This window comes from Mus pahari, chromosome 23 (assembly GCF_900095145.1).
Source record: "Mus pahari chromosome 23, PAHARI_EIJ_v1.1, whole genome shotgun sequence".
Taxonomy (NCBI): domain Eukaryota; kingdom Metazoa; phylum Chordata; class Mammalia; order Rodentia; family Muridae; genus Mus; species Mus pahari.
In genome coordinates this window covers 2230987-2248860 of record NC_034612.1, presented here as the reverse complement: position 1 = coordinate 2248860, position 17874 = coordinate 2230987, and the positions used below count along the sequence as shown (strand labels likewise).

The following is a 17874-nucleotide window of genomic DNA, read 5'->3' as shown; positions in this document are numbered from 1 at the left end:
GCTACCCCAGGGAGCTTTCCAGAGTTTAGAAGTAGAGTCCTCTACTGCTGGGGTATGGAAAGGTGGGCTGAGGACCAGAGCGAGCCTGTCTCCTTCGGAAAGCCTGTGAGTGTGCCTGGGATGGAGCACACCTTCAATCTAACCCTGGAGGCTGCCAGGTGGAATTCTGTAAGTCCAAAGCCATCCTGATCTATACAGTGAGCTCCAAGCCAGTTGCGGTTACATAGAGAGACCCTGTCTCAAAACAATGGATAAATAAAAAGACCAGGTACCTCTATTACTTCTTGCTACTCTGACTGGGGCCAAATACTGATCAGTCTGTAGACACAGCTGTTCCTCATTTGTACAACCAGCATCCAGTTTGATGCCTGGTACATCCAGTCGCTGGCTACCAATAATTTACCTATGTTTATATATGTGTTGGGGGGGGGTGCGCGTGTGTATGGAAGCCATGAACAACCTTGGCTGTCTTTCTTCAGGAGCTGTCTGTCTTGTTTTTGAGACAGTGTCTCTCATTGGCCTGGAGCTTGCTGGTTAGGTTAGACTGGCTGTCCAGTGTGTCTGTCTTCGTTTCCCCCACGGGATCTTAGTCACATGCCTCTACCATTGGATCTACTTGTTTCTTTTTTAAGGTGGGTTCTGGGGTCAAACTCGGGTCTTCACACTATCACTTCAACAACTGAGGGAAATTCCCCACTCCAACTCCAATGACATCAATATCACCCCAGCTGGATGTACAAACAGAAGCCTGCATCCGGTCCCAGTCTACTCCCATAAGACGTTCTCCTGGGGACAAAGTGTGGCGTCAAGGCAAGAGTGAATCCTACATCAGGTTCGGCTCCAGGCTGATTCTCATTGTTTCAGACTCGAACCCATCTTTGTTTCCCCCACGTAGGAGATGTTAGGAGCATGCACCTGTATCCCTCGTGTCTAACCTGCCAGTCAGTTTGACGTTGTTATTACAAATGCCTGAAGTTTAATACTGTATAAAGAAGAAAGGATGTAGGTCTCTGTTTTGGAAGCTGAGAGTGCCTGATTGAGCAGCCCCCTTTGTGTCTGACTTCTGACAGATCCTGGACTTTCATCAAAGCATGTGTGGTTGTAGGAATGTGAACAAGAAGGAGGTACTACATTACAGGGCAATGTAGAAAGCCAGAAAGATTTAGGGGCCAGGCTTGTTCTTTTTTATAACACTCTGCTCTCATGGAAACTAACATGATTTACCCAGAGACCTACATTAATCCCTTTTGAGGCCATCAACCAACCACAGGGACCTGGTCACCTTCTGTTTCTCCCAGCAAAACCCCCATCCCCCTTTTAACACCACCACCTCAAGAACCCATACATCACCACATGCCACTTGCCCAAAGCTGGTCCAAGGCACCTTAGGGACACAGAGGGACCAGATCACACTGGTTAATTTTGTTATCAGTGTGGCAGAATGCAGACATGGCTCATCTGGAAGGTGTGGTGGCAAACAGCTCAGGCGCCAAGGGTATGTGACTGTGGCTCCTCACCTCCTTATAGCTCAGGGAAGTAGAAGACAGCAGACAGGGGAGGGTCTGCACTGCAAACCTCAAGGCTGACTCAAGCGAGGACATCCTCCTCAAGATTTCACAATCTTCTAAGCAGCTCCATCAGCTTGGAACCAAGTCTGGGCTCTCCACATTCAGATGGTAACACAGTGACCCAGTAAGAGTAACGTGAGGAAGCGAGGTGAGCTGGCCCAGTGACAGGCAGTGGCCAAAACAAACAGGCTTTGCAGAGAGGTTCTGGGTAATCCAGTTATTCCAGCATCTGGAAGCAGGTCCTGGCTGCCGCGTGTCTGGCCCCACCATTTATGCCATAAGCAGGAAGTTCAGATGCTAAATGGATGTCAGCGGCGCATTGTTGGATTAGTGTGGGGTGATTTTGACTGTTCTTGGAACGTGTTCATTTTGGAACGCCTGCTTGCGGCTCTGTTTTCTGGATGGAATGCCCTGGGTATCCATGCCAAGCAGATGAACGCCACCATCCAGTGCAAGACCTATTTGGAGAGTTGCAAACTCATCTCCTAGAATGCTGGGCTCTGACTTCTCTCTGTGGTCCCCAGCCTGGAGGTTCCCATTCGTCTGGGGGCAGTCTCTTCACTCCTGTGTTACTTACAGCCCTCGTTCTTGTGACCAGATATCTAGCTCAGGGACTGCAATCTGCCACGGTGCCCAGAACTCTTCCTTCCTCGGTTAAATATATCTGAAAGCCCTCTCAGATTTGCCTGAGTATGTCTCCCAGACGACTCCACATCTGTCAAGTGGATGGTAACACTAACCATCACACATAGACACACACAGACACACACAAACACACAGAGAGACACACAAAAATGTGCACACAAACCCACAATGGTAAATAAAACTGGCAGAAAGCAGCTCCTCAGAGGAAATCCATAGAACCCGCCCCCCAAAGGTAGTACCCGTGACCCCAAGTTGAACTATACTAAAATGGCTACTCCTGTGCTTCCGATCACTCACATCACATTAGAAAACGCAAACATTCAGACACTCATTCTCCCTAGTCAGATTTATCCTTTCTTCATCTGTGACATTTCAACCATTCAGAGAAAAAAAAATGGAAGAAATCACATCACAGATCAACTTTATCAAATCTTAACATTTTGCTTCACAGATTTGGTATTTTTAAAAGCTTTTTAAAGTTGTAGCTATTTATGTTTATGAATGTTTACCCACATGTATGTATGTGCACCACATGTGTGCTTGGTACCCATGGAGGCCAAAAGAGGGTGTCAGATCCCCTGGAACTGAAGTTACAAATGAGCTGCCATGTAGGTGCTGGGAATTGGACCCAGGTCCTCTGCTGGTACAGCCAGTACTTTTAACCATTGAGCCATTTCTCGTGCCTTGACTTTGATATATTTTTTAAGAGTGCATGTGTGAATGTGCATGAGTATGTGTATGTGTGTATGCGTATATGTGTGTGTACATGTGTGCATATGTATATGTACATGTATGTGTGCCTGTATGTACATGTGTACATGCATGCATGTGTGCATGTGTGTATACATGTGGGTATGTGTATGTGTGTGTGTGCGGGTGTGTATGTGATTACATGTGTGTGCACAATCATGAAGGCCAGAGGAGTGCCCTGCTGTGTCACTTTCTGCCCTATTCCCTTGAGACAGGGTCTCCCTCTGAAGCTGCAGTTAGGCTGATGACCAGAGAGCCCCAGTGATACTCTTGTCTCTGTCCCTGCAGCACTGAGTTCACAGGCTCACACACAGTCATGCCTAGGCTCCCATGTGACTTCTGGGGATCTGAACTCTGATCATGCTTGTATAGCAGGCACACTTATTTGGTGAGCTGCCTCCTCAGCCCTTGTACCCCAAATATGCTACCTCTGCCTCTCTTATTGCTTAGCAATAACCACCAATCTGAATTTGTATTGATCAGTCTCACACTGCAGAACACACCAATACAAAATTTGTTCTAACTCAGCTATGTATTATAGGCTAACCTTAAACCTGTGGCAATTCTCCTGCCTCAGACTCATGTAATTACAGACATGACACTTTGAAGATCTTTCTAGGCTGATGCATTTTGTCTCTGGCTTGTGCCGCCATTTTTCCTCTTGGTGAATTTTGTTTTTCTCTCCTTGAAAGCTCACTGCCTTGATTTTTTTTCATGTAAAAAAATGCAAGGAAAGTTCATGAACATATACCCTACTCTGAAAATGCATCCAGAGCAAGGGATGTTAAACTTTCCTAACTTCCAGTCACTATCAGAAAAGTACATTATGCTGGGACCCGGGTCTCTCTCTTCAGGCATGCAGGCACACACACATGCATGCACACACGCACACATACACACATGCATACTCAGGCATGTACTTATTCACACACATGTGCACACATGAACACACACATGCTCACATGCATGTACATATACACATGCATGCTCAGGCATGCACACACACATGCACACATACATGCACTCTCAGGCATGCACTCACACTCACATGCACACTCAGGCATGCACACACACACTTGTGCACACACACATGTATGCACACACATGTATGCACACACACATGCTCATAGTCATTTTCTTTTACTCCTACTTTGCTCTGAGTTTTTAGGTGTTGAATTTTGTCAAAATTATTTTCTGTCTATTTATGATCACAGGGTAGATTTTAAACCATCAGTAGGACAGGTGAGATGGCTCAGTGCATATGAGCTTGTGCTACCATCCATGTCTGACAGCCTGAGCTGTAGCCCAGGCTACAGAGCAAAGCTCTATCTAAAAGCAAGTTTACTTAGACACTGTGGAAAATGCAGGTGCTCCCTCTTCTCTTCATTCCAAGTCCTTCATACACATACACACCACACATACATACATACTACACAAACATATAAACACATCACACATATATATACACCACACATACATACATGTTACACATACACACATATACATTCACACATATTCATATACACATCACACATACACACACCACACACATACACACATACATGTACACACACATACACATACATATATGCACACATGCACAATACACAAATGTGTACCACACACATACATGCACACATATACACATACATACATATACACATACATGCACATATACACAATACACAAATGGTCACCACATACACATACACAACACCCACACAGCATCTGCAGAAGGAAGGAGTTGTGTGGCCCTAAAGCTCATACGGTGGTGTAATGATAGGGTGTGCAGCCTGCAGTGGGCTGCAATGGCCACCCTCAACAAGACAAGAGGGAGGAGAGTACCATGGCAGCTGGGCTAAAGGCAGGCAATTTAGACACACTGAGTCCTAGTCTCTGCCCTTCCAGTGGCACAGTGGCAGTGTGTCCTCGGCTCCCACCCCAGGGTCCCCTCTGCAAGTCCTGGACACTCTTTTCTGGCAGAACTCACCTATCAAGGCCGTTGGAGCTCGGCAGAGATTGGAGTGATTATCGTCTTCTGAGACTCTCAGCAATTTAAGAAAACTGAAATGGCCAGAGAGGTTAGCAGAGCCGTGTCTGTTATCTGGCCACTGAACAAATAAACACGCTTAACAAACACGGAACCCTGTAATCACAATGGTCACAGATAATTACAAGGTTCGTCGACAGGATTAATTCGTAATGCACTGCAGATGGTGTAGGCCGGGAATGGAACACATACGGAAGACCGTGTGAAAGACGGTGTTCTTTATGCATAAGGCCCTTGGACGAGGCTAAATTTGGGCAACTTGCTAAATGTGAAGCAGGACACGAGCCCCGTGTTTTCTCTAGCCACTCAGAGCAGTTACTCAGAAGGAGCAGGGGGTGCCTTCAGCGTGCAGCCCTCCGTAGTCAGCCCGGGATCAGCACCCACCCTTACCAGCGCCTGCCCTTGGTGCATTTTACAGGATCTCAATCGTGAAAGCACCTATGTAAGTCATACTCATGGTCTGACCATTTTACAGGATCTCGATCGTGAAAGCACCTACGTAAGTCATACTCATGGTCTGACCATTTTACAGGNTCTCAATCGTGAAAGCACCTACGTAAGTCATACTCATGGTCTGACCATTTTACAGGGTCTCAATCGTGAAAGCACCTACGTAAGTCATACTCATGGTCTGACCATTTGTTTTTTCGGAGGCCCTGGAGTTTACGAGACGGGGGGGTGGGTCTTGTTGCAGGAAGTAGGCAGGAGAGGTGGGTTTTGAAGGACAGACTGACCCTGTTTTTGCCCCAATTTCCTGAGCCTAGATCACACATTTACATGTGTAGCACCCCCCCCCCCATGCGTTTTCTGCCATAATGGACTGAAAACTTTTGACCTGTGAGCCCAGATGAGCTTTTCCACCTCCATTGGTTTCTGTTAGGTGTCTTGGTGGCATCCCCGCAAAAGAACCTGCTGAACTAATGAATGCATTTTGAGTCACTGTATTAAAATAAAAAGTGGTGGTGGTGGTGGTGGTGGTGGTGGGAATGCTATTCTACTCCTGGAATTGTTACAAGGGCTTATGGGACTGAGGTGGGGACTCCAGGGCATGGAGTGGGTCCTGAGTGAGGCAGGTGGGTTCTCCATCACCAACTGTAGAAGTGCGAGCTTGGGTGAAGGGAGGGGGCTTCTGGGACAGACCCGAGGTGAGTCTTGGACAAACATGAGGATTCTAGGCCAGGACAGAGATGCATGCTGGGATTGGAAGCAGTAGGTTCGAGGACAGACACAGATGGGCTGTGGGCTGGCATCCCACCCCACGCTCCCAGAACGCCCATGCACTGTTCCAAGGAGCCCACGCTTCCCTGGGCGCTCACAGCGCGGTGTCCCCAGGCCAGGCTGAGCAGCCCCTTTCCCTCCAGTGAACTGGGCAGAACTGGCCATGGCTAGCTAGACTGGGCCTCCCTGTGGGCAGGCGCCAGGTCTGCAACAGCTCCAGTTGGCAGCGCCCAGGCGGGGCCCGGAGCCGCAGATCTTCCAGGCTGTTCCATTTGCAATTTCATCCCACGTGTCCGCGGGGCCTCAGAAGTGTGTGTGGGATTCATCACAGGCAAGAGGGGCGAGGGGAAGGACACCAAGGGGAGGAGATGCGGGATGGAGGACCAAGCGGAGGGGATGCAGGAGGGAGGGAGGAACCAGGGCGACTGAAACTCGAAGCCCCCTGACCTGATGCGCGCACCCGACGCGCGGTGGGGCGGGACGCGCGGAGCCCCCCGCGGGTACGCGCGGCAGATGCACGCGCCGGGGGNCCCGCCCCGCCCCGCCGCCCCCTCCCCGCCGCCAGGCGCGCGCGGCATTGTGGGAGTTGTGGTCCTCGGGGTGGCGGAGCGCAGCGCGGGCGGCACCGGCTCGGCGGGGCTCGCGGCTCCGGCCGGGCGGCGGCTGCGGGCGCGGCAGGGGGCAGCCGCGTCCCTGGGGCAGTGGCGTTGCCCGGGTCCCCGCAGCCGCCCGCGCAGGTAAGCGGCGTCTCCGGAGCTACGGGGCAGAGGAGGACGATCCTAGGGGCACCCGCGCCTGCATCCCGGGCCGGCCCAGGGCCCGCGGTCTCCTAGCACCGGCTGCGTGCTGAATGCCTCTCGGGCTGGACCGCGCAGCGCAACATCACCCCCACCTTTTCTCCTCCCCCTCTTCCTCTCTTTCCAGCTTCCTCCTTCGCCTTTTTCCCTGGTCCCCCATCCTCCTCAGCATCACCACTTTGACCCACCTCCCTGTCCCGAGAATTGTCACGCGCCCTAAACCTCCTTCCCACTTTTCCAGGTAACCCTCACCTCAACATCGCTTCCCCTGACTACCTGCGTTAAGGCATCTTTCTGACCTCTCTCCGGGGCCTGTGACACTGGCGGGAGACCGTGAGGAGGGAAGGTCCCTAGAGGGGAGGGCTTGTCTCCGGACAGTTCTCTGCGCCCCCTGGTAGAGAGGATAGCAAGCATCACAGCCACCCCCTATCATCTCCTGTGGTGTGCTGTACCTTGGGGGGGGGGGTTCGGGTCGCCTGGCATCACCTCAGGGTGACCCGGTCTCTTTGTCATCAGAAAGACTCCTGAGCTGGTCATCTGATCCGGGTTAACTGGGTCAAGTGGAGACTGTCTCCCCAGGCATTCCTCACGTCAGAAGTTATCTTTGATCGGACTTGAATTTGTCCTTTATTCCCCAGAGCCGGCTGATCTTTGAGATCTGAGGTGCGGGGCTGCATGATGCCGTCCCTGATGGGAACCGATCTGTGAAGAGAGCCAGAAGTGTGTGTGTCTGTCTATTGTCCTGATGCCACACACTCCACCAAAACCAGAGTTTGTCCTCTTGTCACAAATCAGCTCTGGACTTGTGTGTCCCTCCCTGGGCGTAGAGGCGGTCAGCCTCTTGGAACTCAAGTGAGTGGCAGGTCCCAGCTCCTTCTCTTAGTGCTGGATTTGGTCATGTGGAGAGGTTAGGGTCTCTCCTTGCTGAATGTTTACTGCCCTATCTAAGGGAAGGCTCTTGTTTGCTTTGTCCTAAGCAAGATAGGCTGTTCTGAGGAGGGGAAGGGCTGGCGGTGGAGAGCTCTCCTACCCACCCACCCGGTGTTTTTGTATCTGCTTTTGACTTGAGCAGGTTGGTGGGAACTCGGTTTCTCGAGTCAGGTATTACCACCGACTCGGGCTCAGGGCATCCGAGGAAACCTGACTGATGAAAGCAGTTTTGGAGTTACAGTTTCCTCAGAGTCTATGAACACCAGGTGAGAGTCTCACACAGAATCTTGGGAACCCTGGACTGTCTCAAAGAGCAAGTGTCAAAAAAGGCACCTTTCTGGGGCTTTTCCCCTTTTTTCCTAAAGAGGAAACTGCCGGGGGCCCCATGGTATCACCCATGGAGGAGGGTGGGTGTTAAGCTTAACACTGGCTCAGCATCTCGAGAAGAAGCTGACTTCTCTCCCTGTTCCTGTACTTTTCCTAGAAGCCTGAGTCCCATGAATATTCAGTGTGTGTGTTTTTGACTTCCTAAACATTATAGTCAAGTGATGCTTTATTCAGCCGACACCGGGATGGTGCCTGTAGGTGAGGTGCGAGCACCAGCAGTTTCCCTTCACTCGGGGAGTGGACATCACTCTGAGTCAGGTCACTTCCGCCTTTGCCTTCTGCTTGGGGTGGGAGCCTTGGGACACCCTCCACCTTTGGTTTGCCTGTTGATCACACAGTGTGGATTTATCTCGACATTATTCCCCAGCCAGCTGATGGATGATGAGAACACTAGACCTTAGAGAGTGGAAGTGCCCTGCAGAGGCAGGTATGCACACCTGGTCTAGCTTGTGTCTAGTTAGGATGTGTAACTTCTCTGCTATGCTGCAGACTCCCAAGACCTGGCTGGTCCAGGCGGTGGGGGGGGGGGGAACACGTCATGTTATTGTCTCCTTTCTCCCCAAGGAGAGGAGGGAGAAGCACTTAAGTGCTCCCAGTGGTGCTCCCCTAGGTGATGGAGCACTTTCAGGAGAACATAGACCTGACTGGTTGTACCACCTTGGAGAATGGAGCATTGCAGAGAAACTGGGGGACACTCTTGGGGGGTTGGGGCACAATCGGGCTGGCGTCGTGTTTACAGTGATTTGGGATCCATGTCCCATAAGGCTGGCAAAGCAATGCCAGCTGCTCTCAGAGGTAGGAAACTGAATCAGGGGCTCAGAAGGCTTTCCCTTCCGTAACCCTGTGGGCAGAGGCCACTAGGTCACCTCCCAGCCAAGTGGCAGAAAGAGCCCTGCCCCTGCCACAGAGGTCACTCCAGGGCACCCGCTTGCTTTTCTGACAGTGATATTAGCTGCTGCTCTCTGGTCTCCATCCCAGGTTTGGACGTCATGAAAACCCTTTCACGGTGACCGACTGCATTTGCTAATGGGACATAAGGCAATGCCCTCCACCCCACTGATGTGACTTTTCCTAGTGGGCCCAGTTGGCAGGCCTCACTGTTCGTCAATGGAGCCCTTGGCAGGAGCCGAGGGACAGTGGCAGTCGTGCCTCCCCTTGCCGCCGCCACTCCTTCTGCCTACTGCTAACCTGCATGCCGTGGACGCCCTGGAGACGCCCAGAGGACTGACCATCTGAGCCAACTTGCCTCGAGCACTGAGTCCCTCAAGATGTGGCTGGAGTGGCTGGTGGCCTGGAGCTGGTCTCTGGACGGCCTGAGGGACTGCATTGCTACTGGTATCCAGTCTGTGCGGGACTGCGACGGCACAGCCGTCGTCACCGTGGCCTGCCTGCTCGTCCTGTTTGTGTGGTACTGCTACCATGTGGGCCGCGAGCAGCCCCGCCCCCACGTGTCGGTCAACTCCCTCCTGCAGGGCGTGGATGCCAACGGGCTGCAGAATGGATCCATGTACTGCCAGTCACCGGAGTGTGCGCGCTGCACGCACCACGAAGGCCTCAACCAGAAGCTCTACCACAACCTGCAGGAATACGCCAAGCGGTACTCGTGGTCCGGCATGGGCCGCATCCACAAGGGCATCCGGGAGCAGGGCCGCTACCTCAGCAGCCAGCCCTCCATCCAGAAGCCCGAGGTCTTCTTCCTGCCTGACCTCCCCACTACGCCCTACTTCTCCCGGGACGCCCAGAAGCACGACGTGGAGCTGTTGGAGCGGAACTTCCAGGCCATCCTCTGCGAGTTCGAGACTCTCTACAAAGCCTTCTCTAACTGCAGCCTCCCTCAGGGGTGGAAAGTGAACAGCACCCCCAGCGGGGAGTGGTTCACCTTTGACTTTGTCAGCCAGGGCGTTTGTGTCCCCAGGAACTGCAGGAAGTGCCCACGGACTTACCGCTTGCTCGGCAGCCTCCGGACCTGTATTGGGAACAATGTTTTCGGGAACGCCTGCATCTCAGTGCTGAGTCCTGGGACTGTGATCGCGGAGCATTATGGACCCACAAACATCCGCATCCGGTGCCACCTAGGTATGTGGAGGGGCGGAGTCCCAGCATGCGCGGTCACAGAAGCCTGAGTTAAAAGGTGCCTTTGCCTCTTGGGTGCTTTGATCAAATTCCGAAGGCATTCAGCTGAATGCGGCGGCGGCTCATGCCTGCAGTCCAAACACTCAAGAGGCTGAGGCAGAAGGGTCAAGGCTTGAAGGGCTAGCCTGCACTATTTGTGTGTACTTGTATGCATGCATGTGCTGAGACCGGAGGTCAGCCTTGAGTACCGTTCCTCAGGAGCCGGCTACTGTGTTTTGACAAGATCTCTGTGGGACCTGGCGCTCACTGGTTAGGTTAAACTAGCTGGTCTCCAGCCCCAGGGGGCTCCATCTCTCTGTTGCTGACTCCCTAGCCCTGTGACCACAGTGTGTGCTGCAGTGGCTAGCTGGTTCACATGCCAAAGCTTCAACTCAGGTCCTCGTGGTTGTTCGAAAAGCACTTTACAAAACTGAGCCATATATTTTCTTTTGGCCAGGCAAGGGTGGCACATGCCATTAATCCCAGCACTTGGGAGGCAGAGGCAGGTGGATTTCTGAGTTTGAGGACAGCCTGGTCTACAGAGTGAGTTCCAGGACAGTCAGGGCTACAGAGACAAGCCCTGTCTCAGAAAACAAAACAAAACAAAACAAAACAAAACAAAACAAAACAAAACCTTTTTCTGTGGGGTGGTCTGTAAATAAGTGTTAGAGCACAATGAGAAACTTGTTTCTTTGTATCCTCTCAAACTTTGGTTCATTCTCCTGTGGTTTTGGAGGTGGATCCTGGACATCAAGCATTCTCTCTGCCACCGGGCCTCACACCAACCTAACCCTAGCATCTGGCAGGAAAAGCTCTGTCTGAAAGAACTTTGGGGGGGGGTGGTGGTAACAGTGTTCTTAGTCTTTCCTGTCCATTAACATGAGCTGCTGCTGGCCTCGTGTGGCTGCCGAGGGCTTGGGCTGTGGTCAGTACAACAGCTGACCTAAAGTTCACACTTAAGTTTGTGTATCCAGGTATGTCTGGTAGCTGCCATGCTCTGTGGTGGCTGACACAGAGCCCACGGGGCTTCTGGTAATGACAGAGGTCCCTGATGGTACCCAGGAGGCTGAGAGATGTTTAAACTTTCTGAGTCCCATGGATAAATGGTGCCTAGGATTCTGGTTCCTCTATTCAAATCTCAGGAGTCTTGCACACTGTGTGCGTGGTATGGAGATTGAGTCTCAAGTGGAGCTGCCTCAGTACCTAGCCTAGCTGTGAGCCAGCTGTGCTACATTGAGCAGACTGCCCCCCCATAGCTCTCTCTGCCCAGCCCCTCTCTGAATAGAAAGGGAGGCCAGAGACCCAGTGGCAGAAGCTCTCCCTTGGGGACCTGATGAGATGAGGTGTGTCTCAGAGTGGTCACCAGGGCTATGAGCCTGGAAGCAGACTTTCACAAGTGCATGGCACCTTCTTCCTGGTGAAGAAAGCAACAGGGACCACGCGCACGGCCTCACTGGAGAACATGCCGGAGCACAGCATTGCTGAGCTAGGTGGCAGCTGTAAGAGGCAGCGCTGGCTGGCTTCAGAAGGTGGGGGAAGCGGAGGATGAGTGTCCTGCGCAGGCTGTAGTGGGGTTCCCTAGCGCGCTTTGCAGGGAGCCTGTGCCAGTTGCTAAGTCCCCCACCCCCCTCTCTGCCCAGCAGCTCTGCTCCCTCTGCTCTCTGGGTGAGGAGACGTGGGTGCCGAGAAGCAACCGTGTCAGAGGGTGGCTGCTGCAGAGGGGATTTAACAGGCAGGCAGGACAGGGTGGAAGCTCGAGTCTAGATCCATGGGCAGTTGGGGGAGCTGGGCAGGGTCTGCGTCTCTATTGCCTCTCTGCAAAATGGACTCCCAGAACCGGTGCTGTGGAGAAGTTTGGGGACGCGACTCACTAAGTGGACATCAGGCATAGTGCCTGACGGTCTCGCCCTGAGTGTGGCAGTGACTCTCACAACTACACGGTGCTGTGTAAAGCACAAGCTCTGCCCCAGGAAACAGTGGAACAGAGGATCTTTAGGCCAGCAGGTCTGGAATCAGTCCCTCACCCATCATCCCCCAGGGTCAGGCTTTGGAGCCCATGTAAGTATGCATGCGGAGTTCTTGGCAGACGGAGGCCATCCCTACTACCAGGTTGACTCTGATCCACATGATGGCTTTGGTTAATAAAACTCCGGTTGTAAACAGAACTGGAGGGATCAGGTAGGACAGACCAGGCGGGAGCCAACGGCAGACTCAGGCCAGGCTGCAGCTCCAGGGCTGTTGGCAATGGGAGTAAAGATGTTCTTTTGAAAGGTGTTGCTTTGTGGGAGCTTTTGATTTACACCGCACCGGGATGAACCCGAGTCTCCCGCATGCTGGGCGAGCGCCTAAGCACTGAACTGCAGCCTCAGCGACCGCGCTGTTCAAAGGCTTTGGGGTGCGGAGGAGGGGAAGGCCTTGGAGTTGATGTGGTACTGATCCAGGTTGATGAGTAGGCAGGCTGGGAGCAGGACATCTGGGCTTGGACGACGGTGTCAATATCGGATGTGCACATGCCATATGTGACGCCTGTGCATGCTTGTACATACCCTGTACACACCCTGTAGTCTTGATCACTCCCTCAGGCCGGCTAGGAAGGAATGTGATGATGCCATTCCACAATGGAGGGGAAGGAAAGCACCCAGAACATTTCTCGGCTCAGAGTTGGGGAGGGAAGCATCGGGCTTCGGAGCTTTTGCACTCGGGGTCTCAGCAGAGCCCCTCAGTGGGTCTCTGATACCCCTTGGATTCAGCAGAAAATTCTCCTTACAAAAAAACAAAACGAACAAACAAACAACAACAACAACAACAAAACCCCTGCTGTAGGGACCTTTGCATGGATGAGGCCGGTTTGAACTCAGCACCCCTGGATTCCCATGGGTCCCAGGTATGAAGAGTTCCTGGCATCATGAGAACCTCAAGCTATTAACATAAGCAAAAGGGTCTAGGACCCAGACCAGATGAAACCAGGAATTTTGCTGAGGATCTCGGTGGCAGCCAGCCCGTCCTTCCCAGTCCCCTGTCCCTAGAAAGACTGACCTGTCTGTTGGGCTGTGAGGACAGTCCCACGTGCTGGTGGCTCCCGTCGAACAGAAAGGGGCTGGGGAGATGGCTCAGTGGGTGAGGTACTTGCCCTACAAGCCCTGGAGCCTACAGAGGAAGGACAGATCCACCTCGTGTAAGCGGTCCTTGAGCGCTCGCTCACATGTGGCATCTGTGCACCCCACACAGCACTGACACCGAGTTTTAAGTTCAGAAAGACCGGAGACAGCTGAGTGGTGGTGCCTGTACTCAGGACGTCCAGGTAGGAGAATCTGAGAGTTCAAGGCTAGCCTAGCCAACACAGTGAGACACACACACACACACACACACACACACACACACACCACTGCACAAAATAACGCCCAGAGATGTACTTCTCATGGCTCTGAGGCTGGAGGTTCAAGGTAGAGAGCCCTGTGAGGCTGAGGCTGTGCCGGTTGCTAGGTGGGTGTCTTAGTAAGGGTTACTATTCCTGTGATGAGCAAAAAAGCAACTCTGGGAGGAAAGGGTTTATTCGGCTTACACTTCCACATCACAGTCCATCACTGAAGGAAGTCAGGACAGGAACTCAAGCAAGGCAGGAACCTGAAGGCAGGAGCTGATGCAGAGGCCACGGAGGGATGCTGCTTACAGGCTAACTCCTCATGGCTTGCTCAGCCTGCTTTCTTATAGAACCCAGGACCACCAGCTCAGGGATGGCCCCACCCATAATGGGGTGGCCCCACTCACAATTGAATGCCCCCACCCACAATAGGCTGGCCCCACTCACAATGGGCTGGCCCCGCCCACAGTTGGATGGCCCCACCCACAATGGGCTGGCCCCACTCTCAGTGGGCTGGCCTTACCCACAATGGGGCCACCACGTCAATCCCTAATTAAGGGAATGTTCTATGCATGAATCTTATGGAGGCATTTTCTCAAATGAGGCTCCCTCCCTTCAGATGACTGTAGCTGGTGTGTCAGGTTGACAGAGGACTACCCGGCATAGTGGGTGTGGCACCCTCTACTCCCCAAGGATCCCTAGCACCATCACCTCAGGCTAATCCTAGTCTCAGGGTGGTCCCAGACGACGCGCAGTGTGGACTTCCACGGGAGTGTGTGGAAGACTGAAGCTTGTGTGTGCTCCCCAGAGCAGCTTAGCTCCATCTTCTAGCAACCTTGAAACCTGGCCATCTTCACCCTCAATCTTGTGGTTTTTTCCCCCAAGGCCTGAAGACTCCCAATGGCTGCGAGCTGGTGGTGGGGGGCGAGCCCCAGTGCTGGGCGGAAGGCCGATGCTTACTCTTTGATGACTCGTTCCTGCACACTGCGTTCCATGAAGGTAGGCGTGGCCTCCCCCAGAGTTTGCCATCATGACCTAAGGGCCATCCTCACAATCAGGCTCACTCTCAGTGTCAGATGTTCTGTGGGTCGGGAGAACAGCATCCAGACTGTGTCTACTCTGACAGTCTCACTACCCTGCGGCCAGGCAGACATGGTGCAGGAGGAGCTGAGAGTTGTACATCTTCACCTGAAGGACACTAGGAGAAGGCTGGCTTCCAGGCAGATAGGAGTAGGGTCTTAGAGACTGCACCCACAGTGACACCCCTACTCCAAAAAGGCCACACCCACTCCAACAAAGTCACACCCACTCCAACAAGGCCACACTTACTCCAACAGGGCCACACCTCCTCCAACAGGGCCACACCTCCTCCAACAAGGCCACACCTCCTCCAACAGGCCACACCTCCTCCAACAGGGCCACACCTACTCCAACTAGGCCCCTCCTCCAACAAGGCCACACTTCCTCCAACAGGGCCACACCTACTCCAACAAAGCCACACCTACTCCAACAGGGCCACATCTCCAACAGGGCCATCCATACCTACTCCAACAGGACCACAACCTACTCTAATAAGGCCACACCTACTTCAACAAGGCCACACCTACTCCAACAGTCCCACGCCCACTCCAACAAGGCCACACCTCCAACAGAGCCATGCCTCCTCCAGCAGGGCCACACCTCCAAATAGTGCCACTCCCTGGGCCAAGCATTTTCAAACCACCAGGGTTTCCTTCACCCACCTTGCTCCAAGGCATGGGAGGCCTCATGAGCATTCACCCTATGGGAAGGGGTGGTCTTCCCATGCCCGCTGCCCCTACAGCTCAGGCCACATTGAGTCGTGCCAGGGCTAACCTGAACCTCTTATGCTCCTCCTCCCCAGGTTCCGCTGAGGATGGCCCACGGGTGGTCTTCATGGTGGACCTCTGGCACCCCAACGTGGCAGCTGCCGAACGTCAGGCCCTGGATTTCATCTTTGCTCCGGGACGATGAGGACATCGCCTGGACTGGAGCCAGGCTGAGTGGATGGGTGGACTGTAGGATTGCCCACCCTGACCGTGCCCTGATCCGTGCTGGAAGCGTGAATGGCTTCCTGCCACTGTGGGGCGTCTTTCCTTTGGTTACTGGGAACTTCCTAGGTTTCTTTCCCCTTCCAGCTAATTGCTGGGACTTCTGGCCTACTAGTGTGTCCCTTTGGCTGTGACCAGAGGCTCTGTGCCTCTCCTGTCCGTGTCACTACCTGGTGTCCTCTCCGTGTTCTGGAATAGAGTAACCAAATGGCTGTTTTGTCTAAATGTAATCATCCTAAACTTCTGTAGCTATCTCAAGAGAGAGCAAAAACAAACAAACAAACAAACAAACAAACAAAAAACAGAACAGAACAGAACAGAACACCACAGACCAGAAGCCATTGAGCCAGAGAGCTTGGCCTCTGATGCTGGGGTTCCAAGGACCCTTCACTGTCCCAGAGCAGGAGACAGCTTGCAGCCTGCCTGTACACCTAGTTGGTTTCATTATGGGCTTACCGGACACCATCGGGGTGGTGTGTAAGTCAGGGCCCAGGGAATCCGTCATTATCGCTGATAGGCCCCCAAATCTATCAGAGCCCTGGTGGTGGCGACCTGGGCCTTTTCTTTAACCACAGCTTCCTCCAGAGCCGAAGGCCAGCGAGGGCTCTTAGGTCAGCCACAGAACAGGGATCCACTTAGCTCACTGCCTACTGCCGAGCCCGGCCTGTCAGACACCGCCGCTGTGGTTTTTGAGTCCACAAGATTGGCAGGAAGCATGCAGGGCTGAACCTCTGCCACCGACCGACCATGTGACCGGAGTGCCTGTCCATCATGCTTTGCAGTCTGTTACCCAAGGGTTGACATTGATTATATCTGTGTGCAAACCTTCACACGCTAGACTCAGAGACAGCCAAGGGTTGTCGCCACGTCTATCAACCCGATGACCGGAGCCCACGGGTGTGGTAACACCAGAGACAGCTCCAGATTCCAGATCCACAGATATGGCACTGATTCTTCAGTCACCAGAGAAGATGCACAGTTCTTTTCCCAAAGTGAAGGCCAGCCAGAGGCCCTGGGTCCAGCTGATGGGAGAGCGCAGTCAGCCAGGCACTCTCAGGGATGTGCTGGGAGTGGTGGCCCGTGGACATGGTCCAGAGCAGGACAGAGTGGACAGCTTTTGGTACAAGTTTGATGTTAGGTCCAAATGCAAAAAGCAGCCACCTCTAGAAGGTAATTTGATGATGCCAGTCCACAATGGGAGTGGGTGGGGGGAAGCACCCAGAACATTTCTCTGCTCAGAGTTGAGGATGGAAGCATCAGGCTTCAGAGTTTTTGCACTCGGGGTCTCAGCAGAGTCCCCCCGAAGTACACGATCCACACCTATCCTGACCGTCCCCACCACACACCAAGGACCTGGGTAGGGAACAGGGAGTAAATAAAGAGCTTTGCTAACAAGCGATGTGGTCAAGTAGCTTGTGAGAGAAGGCAGGGAGCACTGATGAGCTGGAGTGGGGACTGTGGCTTTTGGTTCCTGAGTGACATCCCAGAGATGGCTGAGGTCAACAGTGGGTGAGGACAAATGGCTGTCCTAACAGAGAGGAGCAGGGTGTAGCTCAGAGTGGAGCACTGGCCTAGCAGGCATGAGGCCCTGGGTTCCATGGTCACCAGGTACAGTATGGAAGCGTGGGTGGGAACAGGCAGCAGGTCTCTGTGATGTTAAGTCAGCTCAAATGCTAAAATGGACAATATTTGTATTGTGAGAATAACAACCGGACAGTGGTGGCACAGTCCTTTAATCCCAGCACTTGGGAGGCAGAGGCAGGAGGATTTCTGAGTTCAAGGCCAGCCTGGTCTATGGAGTGATTTCCAGGACAGCCATGGCTACACAGAGAAACCCTGTCTCAAAAAACAAAAAGAATTATAAATTCCTACATTTTCCTGAAGAAAAAAATGTCTTCAGGAAAGGCGGACACAGGCTCAGCTCCTGGAGTTCACCGCCCTGCCACTCACTCCTGGAAAGCCATGTCCCCTCTCCTGGTCTCAGTTG

At 53.0% G+C, this 17874-nt stretch overlaps 1 protein-coding gene across 11 annotated transcripts; it reads left to right on the top strand.

Moving 5' to 3' along the window:
- The first annotated feature begins 6892 nt into the window (after positions 1 to 6892).
- On the top strand, positions 6893 to 16112 carry Asphd2 (aspartate beta-hydroxylase domain containing 2). Of its 11 annotated transcripts, none has more exons than XM_029533933.1 (8): positions 6893 to 6968; positions 7667 to 7880; positions 8101 to 8224; positions 8443 to 8603; positions 8713 to 8772; positions 9324 to 10421; positions 14704 to 14817; positions 15701 to 16112. In XM_029533933.1, the coding sequence occupies exons 6-8, from the start codon at positions 9614 to 9616 to the stop codon at positions 15808 to 15810; spliced, it is 1032 nt and encodes a 343-aa protein (XP_029389793.1). In that variant the 5' UTR covers positions 6893 to 6968; positions 7667 to 7880; positions 8101 to 8224; positions 8443 to 8603; positions 8713 to 8772; positions 9324 to 9613; the 3' UTR covers positions 15811 to 16112. The 11 variants fall into 11 exon arrangements, with proteins under 11 accessions (XP_029389793.1, XP_021042551.1, XP_029389792.1 ...); XM_029533932.1 differs by lacking the exon at positions 6893 to 6968 and adding an exon at positions 6999 to 7269 and having other exon boundaries at positions 8500 to 8603; XM_029533934.1 differs by lacking the exon at positions 6893 to 6968 and adding an exon at positions 6999 to 7269 and having other exon boundaries at positions 8443 to 8543.
- Positions 16113 to 17874: the final 1762 nt, after the last annotated feature.